The sequence below is a fragment of the Pagrus major genome, chromosome 2 (assembly GCF_040436345.1).
Source record: "Pagrus major chromosome 2, Pma_NU_1.0".
NCBI classification, from domain to species: domain Eukaryota; kingdom Metazoa; phylum Chordata; class Actinopteri; order Spariformes; family Sparidae; genus Pagrus; species Pagrus major.
The window spans coordinates 31,096,292-31,110,845 of NC_133216.1; the positions used below are offsets into that span (position 1 = coordinate 31,096,292).

General features: G+C 38.7%; 1 protein-coding gene across 4 annotated transcripts in view; it reads right to left on the bottom strand.

Moving 5' to 3' along the window:
• The window catches only part of tpst1 (tyrosylprotein sulfotransferase 1), a 52,753-nt gene that overhangs the window by 7,607 nt on the left and 30,592 nt on the right, over positions 1-14,554 (bottom strand). For all 4 annotated transcript variants that reach the window (XM_073487807.1, XM_073487790.1, XM_073487816.1 and 1 more), the window contains one exon: positions 11,195-11,393. In XM_073487807.1, the coding sequence (XP_073343908.1) occupies positions 11,195-11,393 (199 nt within the window). The remainder of the gene's footprint in view (positions 1-11,194; positions 11,394-14,554) is intronic.

Below are 14,554 nucleotides of genomic sequence, written 5' to 3' on the forward strand. Positions count from 1 at the left end.
TGCCTCAGTATTAGGGCTGCAGCTCCCTGTCACTAAGCCCCGGTCCCAGGGGGTTAAACGTGGTAACAGCCCAGTGTGTTTGAAAAGCTGCCAGTGTCGAGCCACAATCGGCAGGGGAGAATGTTTTAGCTACTTCCACCCTCTGTGGGTGGAAACTTTCCAGGGAAATTTCTTCTATCTGAACTGCACACTGACACTCTTCAGGAGACTGAGTGTGTATGCATGCTCTTCTGTTTGTGAAGGCAGGAGGACCCACTACTAGGACTGCAGTGATTTAAAAATAAATAAATAAATGATCATCCAAGCTTGACTTGGGGATAAAGACAATATATAGTACCATTTTCAAACAACAGGGTGTGAAGATTTTTTTACATTTAATATAACATATTATTACATTCAGTATTTACAGACAATCAAAACATTTAAACTGCTAGGGCTGACCTCATGTCAGGTCTAGAATATCAGGTCTAGAATGTATGTATATTTATGAGCCAGCAGATTTGGTCACATTGTCGGAAGACCTATAATAAATTCATTACTGAACCAAACTTCATGAATGTTTTTGTGACAAAATAGTTTGTGTTCCACTCATTCATCACAGAAAAATGAGAGCTGTAGAAATCATTGGAACTGAAGACTGACATGATATACATGTTCTTTACAAGTAGATGGAAACTTTTGACCATGACTGTATATCTGAGTGAGCAAAGGTCCTGGCATTTTGCTGGCATTTGCTTGAAGTTACAAAAGTCACTTTCCATTCATGGGTACTGGCTGCTACTACTGGGTACTTGATGGGAAGTAGCAGCGTCCTGATTTAGGGCTAATAAATTACCTGGTATTGGATCTATCCATAGATTTCAGTATTCACTGATGCCTGATCCAGCATTTTTGGCTGTATTTGAGGCTCTTACAATACTGGTATTGGTATCAGAACAACCCTACTTAAGTCCCCTGGTTCCACCAGGTTTCTGAAGCTGTTAAGAGACCACAAAATTCTGAGGCTCTCTGCATTCTGAGGCCTTAATCATCCTATGTCCAACTTGAGAAGAACCACTTGCTCGTAGCGTTATGTCACTGTTATGAATCAAAAAAGAATGTTTAAATAGATCTGGCAAACACAAACTCAGCTCAGCTCCTGATCTGAGCTGAAGGAGTAAGAGGCGTCAATCAAGAGACACTTCATGTGAGGTATTCAGTAATAAATCTTTTAGCCACTTTCTTCTTTCCATGCTCATCCAGCCGATGGTTTCATGTATATGAGTCTTTGTTGAGGTCTAGGAGCCAAAGAGCGCCATGATGGCCGAGCACAGACAGTGGTCCTGAATCAATACAATATGATTAGCCTACAATATGATTAGCCTGCACATCATTAACGGTCCTCACATCAATATGAAGGAAGAGGTCCAGCCACAGACCAAAAGCAAAACACACTGCACGAGGAACTCTACAGACATTCGTTTCACATCTCTCTACTAACTCATCTCATTATTGTTACTGTGGAGAAACTGAGAACTTATTGATCCCAATATCCATTTCTCACCAGGGATCAGCACAACTGCAAAGCCACTTAAAAGCTATTGATTGCGGCTTCAAGAGAACAAGCCCGAAGAGCCTCATTTACAGCAAGCTGGAACGACCTCTACTGAGCAGCAGTCAGAGCTGAAGCAGTGAAGAGCAGAAGTCCAGGTGTTGTCAGTTTAACAAAGTCATTAGTGGAGATCTCATTTCAAAATAAGGATGCTTGGGTTTGGCGAGGGTGTATTGTTTTTTTATAATTTTCTTTTCTCAGATTCTTTAATAGAGTTGTAAGGCACAACAAACCCCTTGGATACAGACTATTGGTCAGTCAGAAGAAGAAAGAGAGAAACTGAGAAATTCTTAAAAATTAACATTAATAACCAAATACCAAAAACACCCTGAGCCCTAGCCCATAGCAAAGAGTGAACGATTATCATTTTTAAATCCAAATCACAAAAAATGTTAAAAGTGCAAGAGACAAGACAAAATGTCAACAAACAATAGCAAGCCAAATTTTAAGCTCACAATCATTAAATTCACCTCCTGCAGGGCTCAACATTCATGTTTTTTTTGTTACTGGCATGTAACTGTTTTCAATAAATATAATACTACTTTTAAATGTTTATTTATGTTTATATATGAATATTATTTAGAAATGCCTTGAGCCCTTATGAAAAATCATATTAAATGTGCTTAAATTGGATGCTTTTTCTTTCTTAAAAAACAGCTTAATTTAAAAGACCATTAGGACCACAGCAACAAGCAACAGCAATCTCTTATCAGATTCTATTTATGTAAATATGTCTGTGATGTGGCTTGGTAAAATCATATATTAATTACTGTGTGTAGACCACAAATGCAGTCATGAGGTTTAATTTATAATTTAATCACAATTCAAACCACAATGGCAATATTGGCTTTCTACAACAACATTTTTCTAAAGCCAACCTGAAACCCAATGCTTTTGGGTCAGGTAAAATAACTGTAACTGCAGATGGTTATTAATAGCCTTCATATGCAGCAACAACGAGTGCAGTGAACAAAAATGAGCAAACACGCACAAACCTCCTCTCTACATCTGCATGTCTGCAAATGAATCCCTGGAAACGTTCTGGGTTAAGTCAATAGAAATGCAGAGGTTTTTGGGAAGATATGCACTGACTGTGTTAACTGCACTGACCACAGGGCAGACACTGCGTAGAAGGATTACCACAGAGCACCACAGAGATAAGGCTGCTCTCAACAGGTCAAGCTTCCTCAATCATCCACATCATCTCCACAGTACAAACAAACATTGTGAGCTATGGCCGCTTCCAAACTATTTCTCTGCTGAGCAGCTCGATCCAGGCCGCATATTCTGTGGTGAAATCAGGGCTGAAGAAGAGATGAGACACAGGGTAAATATTTGGATGGGGCTGGGTGAAAATTCAAGACAGCAGAGAGAGCATTTCCACATGTGGCTTCATCATACAGTTCAGTTCAGTTCAGGGATGGTTGCCAGATGTGTGTGTGTCTCAAATACCATGAATCTGAAAGTTGTCTATTTCTGCTCTAATAAAACTAACCAGACTTGTCAAACACAGAAGAGTTTTTGAGATTATGTAACCTTTAAACATTTCAATAAAATAAAAAAACACACCCTTCATCTACTGAATCCACTGTTGAAATGTTTTTATGTTTTTTATGTGTAACCAGGCAGCTGTAAAAAATACAATAACATGATGCAGCTTTAAATCAAGAAATACCTCTTGATGCATTAAGGTTTTCAAAACTTGATTCTACAGACATATTGCAGACAGTTCTCAAAAACTATTGAGCTTAAGTACCTCAGCCTAGAGGGAAATTAAACCATAATGCTCAATTAAAGACACAAAATGAAATGCAGATGCTGCAGGGTTAAACCAAATTAGCACACTGACATGTTTAAACAAAGTGACCAGAGGCTGGTCACTTTTGGGGAGGCTCCTCTGTATGCAGGAACTCCAGCCCAGAAGAGAGGGAAGCGGGAGGCCAAGCAAACAATAATGTAACTCTGCAGCTGGGTTTGATGCAGGGGGATCACACTAATAACCTGCAGATGTACACAGCATAAATCTGAGTAAATGGGCTTCGACATGCACATGTTGTCATCAGGACACATAAGCCTATTGTGAGGAGAGTTAACTATTTCAGGGAGCGGGGGGTGGGGGGGTGGGGGGGGTGAATCAACACTCAGAGACATGGATATTTACTGCATCCAAAATATGTCAACAGAACCACAGGCACATTTGAAAAGCATTAACATACACAACATGGTGACAACTGGCATGGAACAGCACTGATATCTAACCAGCACACGAACATATGGCAGCCATATTAGAAAACTGGTTACTTACATACAATATGGACACTCAACAACAGCCAAACATTTTGGGGGATGTGCTGCTTTGCAGTTAACTTACATTGAGACATTGTGGTTTTAGGAACAGTTGACTTTAATGCAGCTGATCAACAACAGATTGCAATGACAATGGCAACAATGACTGCAAGCAATATCTCAAACATCAAGGGGCCAGATCAAGGGCGGATATCTCACTTCACAACTGGGGGGGGGGACAACAATCAGGATATTTTCTCATTCCTGAGGGGGACATCAAAGCTGCCATCAAACGTACTCTTAAGCAAGAAAAGTGCAACAAACTGGTATTAAATGTATATAGAGGAAACGTTGATTTGTACTTTTAAAGAATACTGAATAATTGAAGGCAAATTACGTTAGAGTTGTACCAGCATTTATAAAAATGTAAAGATTAAAGATTAAATTGCAAGGTACAGGACTGAACAAAAAGATTAGATTGAGATTGATCTTGAAGGTGTCTACAATCTACTTTTCAGGTGAATTGTAGAGATTGTGGTATTTAATGTCCTCTAACGTCTGTTTCTAAACTTTCGCATAACCTCATTGCCCAGCAGATCCACGCGATGTGAACATACCATTAGAGTGATGTAGTCAACTACATGGCAATGCTGACTGTACAAATTACCTTACATGGCTCTTCCTTGGGTGACATAATGTAAACTAGAATGGCACTGACTGGAGAGCATACCTCCACCAAGGCCCAACAGTCTCCTTTAATATAATCAAGTCTAATCCAATAACAATTAAAAAATATTCAAATTGGCTGGATCAGTTTTTTTCATTTCTATTTTTTATTATTAGGATCTGCATCAGATTGTACTTGTAATTACCAGCCACCTAAAAAGATCCATGCATTATACCCTGAGAAATATCAACACCAAACATTAATGGGGTCTATTGATGGCCAAAGACCCAACCTCAATTCAGGTTTTGTGGAAATCCATTCAGAAGTTTTGGGGCAATGCTGCTTAAAAAACAACCAACAATCGGAAATGGGCAAAAGCATAACCTCCTCATGAGTTATAGCTTTTGGCATGGCGGATAAGGCCCAAAAAATAATTACCATACTAATAACCCTTAATCACCTGTTTGCATATCAATATTTCTGTCTGCTTCACCAGCCTATAGCCCATCAGTGAAAAGAACCGCAAAGTAGTAGTGGAATTTCACCTTTCAATTGTATGGCAGTGGAAACATTCCCAACAAATCAGAGCAGATATCTTGGCTCTAGAAAACTGAGACTGTGAAACGTTTCACTGACTGCATGTTATGTTTATTTGTTGGAAATGTCATACACATTGTTTATGCATCTGTCCTGGTCATTACAGCGTTGGAGTTGATAGACAAATATGTTTTTGACAGAGTTTGTCCAGCAGTTTCTCACTGATTCAAGTCTTTGTGATACGCTAGGCTAAACATGGCCATTACCTGTCTCTATGCTGGATGCACAAATATGAGACATATCCTTCTCATGTGATTCGGGATTTAAAGGCAAACAAGGCAAGAAAATGTCAGACTATTGAGTCTAACCAATAAAAACGCCTTTTCCCATCATCCTAGGATAAAGCCTAGAAGTATTTCTCTGATATTTCCGGAGAGATTTGAACAATTTTAGCTATAAATGCATCAATGGCAAACACGGTTTGTACTATAACTGACTCCTGATGTTCAGAGGAAGTTATGACTACAGTGGTAGCTTTGAATCATAAGGTCAACATCTAATTTAGTATGTATGAACAGTAAACTCAGCTACATCAGCCATTATATGAACAAGTTACCACTACTATAATATGGACCTCATGGAGAGCACATGAAGAGGTATTTTGCAACTCTGCCACCATGTCTGTAGTTTCCATCTCTGTTTGTGGTCAGACACATTCTTCCAACCAATACCCACGCGAAAAAAAGAAGTTCCCTCTCCCCTCACATCTCACACTGCAAATGTTTTCCGTTTGAGTCATAACAGTCCTGACAACATGACGAAGTGCATCAAATTCATTCTTTCTTTGCGTCCTCGTCCCCCCTTTTTGGTTCCCCTCAAACAAATGGAAAAGCAATCCAAATGCTTCAGGAAAGTAGGGAAGAGTAGCTAACACTCCAAACTGGGTTAAATACAATCCCAATAAGCACTATTGGAATGGCTCTTAACTTTTCCCCAAAGAGAAAATCAAACCACATAACCTACTGAGCAACATTTAGTAATAAACCATCACTTTGGATATGTGTTTGACTGTGTAATGTCCTCCCAAATCAGGAACAAAATAGAAACACATTTTCTTATTTACACATTCATTCTGATAGTGCTGGTGCTCCTTTATACAGTCAGCTGCTCACATGTCTGTATTCTGCCACAGCCTGTCCCCACACAGTGAACAGTCTGCCTTGGGTATTTAGGTTTCACTGAGTGTGCAGATTCTCGCCCCCTGGGTGTAGTGTGGTTATGCTAATGAACAGTACAAGTCACTGCTTTTTGTGACCGGGGAGACACTTCCAGCTGAAAGGGGAAATAGTGTTGATGCTTTGCGGAAAATTCACTGTAGCATGATAAATCACAGGCCAAGAGAGGACAGAAACAAACGACACCAAACACACATACAGCACAAACACTGCTGATGAGATGACTAGCCTCAGTTATTGTGACACACCATGCCACTGATGCAATTCAATTGAGACAGAGTAATACCAGTTTTATTTATATATTTAATTTTTTTATCATTAGGACAGCTATTGAAATAAGAAAACAAATATGCATACAAAGTCATCTTAAACTCTTCTGCAGTCCTCATATTGTCTACATACAAAAACTATTTACAGGTTGGGAGAGGAAAACTGTGCATGAAGGAAAGTAAACAAGGGGAGACTGATGAGGAGCTAAAACAAATGTCATTACAGTTTGTTAGATACAAACAGCAAAAAAGGGTCTTTCATACGTCCACAAAATCTGGCTGTAAAGGCTTTATATATCTAATCCACTTAGTCCAGAATTTAATGAACACTTTTTTCTGAAGGCGGAGGGAGAAAGTAATTCTTTCCATGACATAAATGTTACTTACCCGGGTAACTTAAGGGAACTCAGGAATTTAGCAATCTGTTGTTTGTCCTCTAGTTGTGGATGTGTATATCGCGACTTGGAATATTTTCTCAACATTTTTTGTATTTCTTCTTGTTTATGTTTTATCGTCTTAGAATCCGGATCCCTTATTTTATATATGGTGTTATCAGCTTGTTGTTTTTGTAGCTTTATCGCCAGAAGTTTTGTTGATTTTGAACCTGGCTCATAGTATTTTTGCTTTGTAAATACCATCTTTTTTTCCAATTTCCTTAGAGTATAATATGTTCAATTAATTTCAATTTTTCTTTACTTTCATCATTATGGTTGTTTGTTGTTCTCTTTTGTGTTGTGCCTCAAGATCTTTCAGTTGTTTGTTGAGGTCTTTTAGTCTTGTTTGTTTTTGTTTCTTTTCTTGGGCACAAAAAGATATAATTTTTCCCCTGATTACTGCTTTTAGGGTGTCCTACTATAGCTGAGTCTACCTCTCCAGTATCATTGTCTTTTAGAAACATTTTTATTTCATTTCTCATTTGAGTTTTGAATTGTGGGTTATTTAGAAAACTTGTATTTAGCATCCACAGTGTTCTACCTGGATTGTTGTGCAGGAGATAGGGGCATGATCTGATAAATCAATATTACCAATATGCAACATTGTCATTTTTTGCAGAAACTATTATCTCCCTTCTTTGTCTCGTTCGAATAATATCTTCTGTAAGATTAAGATTGCTACGCCTCTCTGTCGACCTGATTTCTAAGATGAATAATATACCCTTGAGATTCCCATTCTTTTTAGTTTTTCATGCTCTGATGGGGTGAGGTGTGTCTCTTGCAAAAGTACAATTTATGCATTTTCCTTTTTCATTTTGGATATAATCTCGCTTCTCTTCACCGGGTTAAGAATCCCCTTTACATTATAAGAAATACATTTCAGGACTTGCTTGTTCATAGTCTCGTAAAATTTTCCAAAACAATATCTTCCAACCCAACATTCCTGATGACATAAAGACTGTGAGAATCTCTCTCCAAGAGAACAATTATAAAACAACAGCAAACAGGGAACAGTATTTAATGAAGCTTCATGGAAAAAATAGAACAGTTGGTTCCAATGGAGAGGCTCGATTCAAAAGAGACTTGCGGGGCTTTGTAAAGTCACAGCTCCCATAAGGGAGTGTCCCACATTGGGTCAGTGGTGGGGCCCTCAAGTGTGGCCACATGTTAGCCAGTGTCCAAACCAAAATCCAAACAAAATAAATCATGGATAACTCGCTAATTGGTGAGCCCCCTATGAAGAAAATAGTAGCAGGATTGAGACATACCTATATGTAAAAACGAACTGACAGTCTTTTGGATGAGTAACAGGATTAAATATATATATATTTATATTTGTGTGTGAGACTGTGTATGAGTTAATAGCAGATGGAAAGCTAGGTTAACAACCGTCTATTTTATCTTCTTAATCTAGTCATAGCTTGACACTAGCATTGTTTAAATACTCAGCTATGAAATATTAGATTAGCAGTTGACAATAGCTGGCCAGAAGTATGTTGACACCTAAATATGACACCCAAGTTGTTTCAAAACTATGGACATTAATCTGCTGCTACAACAGGCTCCATTTTCCAGTTTTTTGGGTTTCGGGCTTTCCATTCAGTCACAGGAGCCTCAGTCAGGTACAACACTGATGTGGGATGATAGGGCTTGGCTTGCAGTCAGTGTTTCATCCCAAAGGTGATGGATTGGGTTAATATCGGCCAGTCAAGTTCTATGTGAAATGTGATCTCACAAATCCATCTTGCCAGACTTCAAGCTGTGCACTTGTGTCCAAACCACAGTGGTTCAAACAGTCAGCATCCTATGAGGAAGTACTTGCAGCTTCAGGTGTGGTTGAGGTGTGAAGACCAGAAAGAACAGCGACTGTTCCTTTTCAAAACAACAATGTTGGCTTCTCAAGAGGTTAGTAGCTACTAAGGCATCATTTATATCAGAAGTGGAGAGCTGATTTCACTGAAAGAATAGCAAAGAACGACACTGAGGGCTTTTCTGGGTGGGAAAGATGTTTTTGAGCTTCTCTCAACTGGCTGCAGCAACACTTTCTGCAGGTAGTGCTGACTGGTTGGTTCAAGTTAGCACGTTTTAAAGGTGCCTGCCTTTTTCCAAGCAGTGTCGTACAGCTATTTCCCAGATGGTTTTGAGTAACAGTCTATCTGCCGCATAAGGTTAGTCTACTACTAGACCAAACTAGATCTTCTGGACTGATATATCGGTTGATATTATCAAATATATATTGGTGTCAGTGTACATGTCATCTGGTAAGTAGTAACATATAAAAAACTTTTGGCCATATAGTATGAAGGCTGTAATTGTGCAGAACAACCATGAAGAAATCAGTGTCTCATAGACACACAGCAGCTTCATTTGAAGGTACATTTTTACATTTGCTGGTTGGAAGTATCTAGTATCTAGCTTGAAGTAGAGAAATATTTCAGTTCTCTCTGGTACACTTCTTTTTAATGTCTCAGCTTTTCCTGGAAATATGAGAACTATGAATAAGTGTTTGAGCTGGACAATAACAGGCACTGTGGCTGAACAGGCAATATGTTTTAGGAAAATACCTAGATACCTGGAAAGAGTTCCAGGCTTTGTGCTTTGCAGCAACAAATCAGCCAGAAATGTTTTGATAGCAGTCCAACAGTGGAGAGGTCAAAGTTGGAAAATACAATTTGCAGTCAATGGACAGACATTGTTCAATCTGTGTCACCACTAAACTGCTAATTCAACTATAAAAAACACTTGTACAACGCAACTTTTTTTTTATGTCTTCATTGCATCAATGGCTGTATACAATACTTGACCGTTTCAGTCGACCAGCAGTCCACAGCTAAAAAGGAACCACCAAGTCATCACAGGAGGCAATTTCAAACTAATGGAAACTACAGCTGCTCTTTTCCTAGATTCTCTGCTAATATCTCAAGGATAGTGCACAATGCGAGGTCATCTTCCTCTAAGTACTCTTGATGATTTAAAGTAACCAATGTCTCAAAATTAGTGCTATCACGACTTACTGATGTTAGCACCTCTTTTATTGCCCAATTCAATTAATACCCTGAGAAATTGGGCATCTACGGTAAGTACCAGGAGGACCTTGAAACCTCGCCTCCACAGACCGTGACAGATAAAAATGAAACAGAGAATACTGTCCTCTAGCTCACACATACACCGCACAACCCAAAGAGAGGAGCTTCAGAGCATGTCACCTGATAGCTCAACTTGAGGAAAACATTTCAATAAAATATATTCTGCTCCAAAAATAGCAAATGCCTTCCCTAGATATAAGAAGGCTTGCCGTCTTGCAAGGACATCACTGCTAAAGCAAAGAGGACCGTGCGCTCTCTCTCACACACACACACACACACACACACACACACACACACACACACAAGAGGTGGATTAAAAAATAATTGTCAAAATGTATACTACGGTCCAAGTTAAACTGACTTTTAATCCTCAGCATACATCAAGCTCCAAAAAAAATAAAACTTCCATTTTGCATAATCCAACCCGATAGCATCTTTATTGGACCCCCTCTACCTGGTGAAGTTTTTAAAACTGCACAAACCCAGTTTGTAACACAGGCCGTCTGTGAAAAATTTGTCGTCTCCAAGCCCCAGATGAGATATCCTGATGTCATCACAATGACATCATCAGGGTAAGTCACAGACAACGTTACACAACAGTTTTCTCATGACAAATACTATAGATAAACCTCAACATGTTCAATTGATGGGCTGCCTCTTTAGATGATTGCCAGCAGCCAGTTAGCTAAGTTAGCTAAATTAATGAACCACAGTTTGTGTGTTTAATCTGTACAGTGAGTTTTTAAAGGGGGGGTTTAGGGGGTTATGTGCTGGATTTTTGTTTGGCCAGTGACTCAACTAGAGCCTGTGTCTCCATGTTAAGATAAGCAAACCAACTGGTGGCTGAAACACATCGTACAAGCATGTGAGTGGTATCAATCTTCACATTCCAACTATCACAAAGGCAGCATATAAGCATATTTTCCAAAATGGTAAATTACTCCTAAATGTATAATGTTGCTTAACTTCCATCCAAATTAATTATTTAAGGTTCTTGTGGTTAAAAACACCAAAGATTCCCATTAGGAATGGCTGGGAAAACATCATGAGCATGGTAAAAATTATTTTCATGTCCCGATGAGCACTTACCCTTCTGGTGTTGTCCAGGACTTTGGGGTCAGGCCGGCCATAGTTGGGAGGGTTGGCATGGGGATCGTAACCCAGTCTGGACAGCATGGGGGCAATGACGGCCATGTCCCTGACCACATCAGCTGGGATTTTCCCCACCCACTTGGACAAGGCCTCCACATTGACGGGCTTGATGACCTGGTCTGTGGACCTCTCCACCCTAACAACACAACAAAAAATGTTTGTTTTAGCTGGGATCTGAAGTAGAAAGTTATACAATCAGCTCCAAGTTCTTTCTTGTTTGTACAAGCATACTGTATGTTTGCAGTGCCAAAGATCCCATGCTTTTAACCCGCAAGGGGCACTCTGCGCCCAGTCTTTTCTCAATGCTGTACTTGTTTCTGTGTACTTCAAATGGATATTTCATTTAAACTTATGAAGTTAACAGCAATTAAACAATCAGACTTTGAAAAGTTATTTCTGGTACATGTCAAATTTTACAGATCCACAGCGTATTTTGGGAATTTACTGTGATTAATTCACACACTGTTCCCTTCGAGCCTTATACTTACAACCAAGTGAAATAGTTGCCAATGCATGACATTATCAGTGTAGTCACAGCATTAGCACAGTTAGCTCGATTTGTCCCCGAACAGCCCAGTTGACAACAGACTAGTCAATCTCTCAGTTCTGTTTTCTGTATGTAACTGGCTCACCAGGGCAACTATGGTTATTTCCTTGATTGATTAATCTGCACATTATTTCGTTTAGTCTGTAAAATGTAAAAAAAAAATGTGAGTCCAAAGTGACATCTTCAAGTGGCTTCTTTAGTCCAGTCAAAAGTCCAAAGATTCTTAATTTACTGTCATGAATGAAAAAGAAAAGTAAGAAATCCTCACATTTAAGAAGCTGGATTGATTAAATGCATAACATTGTTCGCTCAATCAACTAATCACTGCAGTCCTAAACTGGATGACTTCCTGGTCTTCATCTCTCAGCAGGTCCCTGTAAAATATGCTGAATAAGTGACCTCTCACAGTATCAGTCCATTCTTCTGTCATCATTTCATATGATTTACCATCCAGGCTCAGCCCATCTCAAACTCAACATATGGACTGAATATAGATTACTCACGCTCGGTTATTCAGTTTAATCTCATGGACTATGTCAAAGGGGAGACCTGTCATCAAGCTTTCAGACAAAGCGATAGGTCAAAGTAACATGCCAGTCATCATCTAGAATGTTCCACAGTTTGGATAACATCTACCCCCACTTGTTAGTTTTAAGGGAAAGTCAGGCTTCTTGATAAATTATTAATTGTCTGAAATTAAATATTCAACAAGCAAGGGGATTAGAGCTCCTAGACTGAAGCTTTTGTTTTCTGGAATAATCAAAGTTTACCACCACTGACCAACAGGAGGGATCTGATGTCAGTTCTATGATGATGATTAAAGTTTAGCACACTGATTCCATGCTATTAGTAGATTCCATTAGTACAGTAAACCTTTGTAACAGACTTGGATCTGGCTAACAAATGACTGAGACACATTTAGATATTTTTACAAACTCCAAATACCATATTGCATTAAGGTCAGATTGGGTGTGATTGAGCAGAAAGTCTGAGATAGATTCTCGGTATTTCAGATTGTGGGGATATAAAAGGTTGCTGAACACAACATACCACAAAAAGAAGAAGAGAAAAAGCAAAGTTTACCACCATTTTTTTACAAGATTGTTCAAACAGATGAACATGAGGGGAAATGGTATGTGTGAATGATAGCATCTCTGTTGCAGGTTTTTTTAACCTTACAATTAGGTTCCATGCTAATTTATGCTATGCCTGCAACTAAACTAATTACTATTTCTATTTTGATAAATCTGCCAATTAATTTCCTTGATTAATCATGTTGTCTGTAAAATGTCAGAAAATATTGAAAAATGAGAAAACACAAATTCTCAAATTTTAAAAATATTAACGTTTGAGAAACTGTAAATAATTTGGCATTTTCATTGCAGATTTGTTTCTTTGTCATTTCACTAATTTTTCAGCTGTAATGAACAATATATAGTGACTTAATGAGTATTAAGACTTCAGTAGACTGAACATAATGTAGAACAGCAGTTATCTCAGAGTTTACAGTGCATGTTAAAGATTAAGACTAAACTAAGTCTTAACAGAACTCTTTAATATCCACGATGGAAATGTATGGCACACCAAAAAAAGTGTATACGACAGAATGAAACCAGTGAAAGTGGCACATTGGAACATTAGCAAAAAGGTCAATGTGGTTTCCATTTGTGCTGATCTGAGAGTCCTAACCAGTCTAATAAATGTAGGTGGACAGCTGTGGGACTCATAACATGCACATGTTCAATACTTTTTCTACCATCCAATTTTTTAAATCACAAAATTATGGCACATTCTAAAACACAACTTCACCAGTATCGCTAGTTTAAGACTTGAGATAAAGCACTGCAGAAATGTAATCCTAATGTAATTTGCGGATTAGTATTTGCATTATAGGTAGTTTTCCATCATTCCATCATTTTTTTAAAACAACGCTCTCTCCCCATGTACGTCTATTTACCGTCTGCAGTCCAGCTTCTCCCTTCCTATGTTTCCTGTCTGACTCTGTATACCTCAATACAGCTATTCACTTCCCTCTATTCCATTTACTTTGCAATTGAATCTTTACACTACGCAAGTATAGTCTCCTGCATGATTAATAGAGTGAGCTGGTTTTGTCATCTCAGGAGGATGGTGGGGATGGTTTCTGAGAGACGGGCCACGATCCAAATATCCACTCTGCAACAAATGGGTAGGGAATCACTTTAGGTAACTCCATCAAGACCCATGAGGCTGTTAAGTGTTGACGTGGAACATAAACTGATAAAGACAAAGACTGAGTGTAGCGAACGTAGCTCAGCTTCACCGTCATGTTAGATGCAGGCAATGTTATTGACAAAAAGAACACATACACATATTTTAATTTAATGTCAATAAAATCTATATCACACACAAAAATCTAAGCTGTCTGAAAACATCTGTTTAACAGTTTGGGGAGATGCATTGTCCATGGCCATGGTTCCCAACCTGGTGCATCTGGTGCACACAATTTTGCTTTTACTCTTGTCTTTTTTGTTTTAGTTGTGAAATATTGAGTTTTTCACATTTTCGAGCATCTAAAAATCCTCCAAATTAAATAAAATCAGAAGGACAAACACAACTGACGTCCACACTGAGGCCATAAGCTCTGGTCTGTAGTAATACACTTCAAAATGGTATTCATAAGTCACGAGTCCTGTTCACAAGCTAAGCTGACACAGCAGCATCAACGTAACCAACCAGACCACCACCGTCATTACCAACGTGATTGTCTT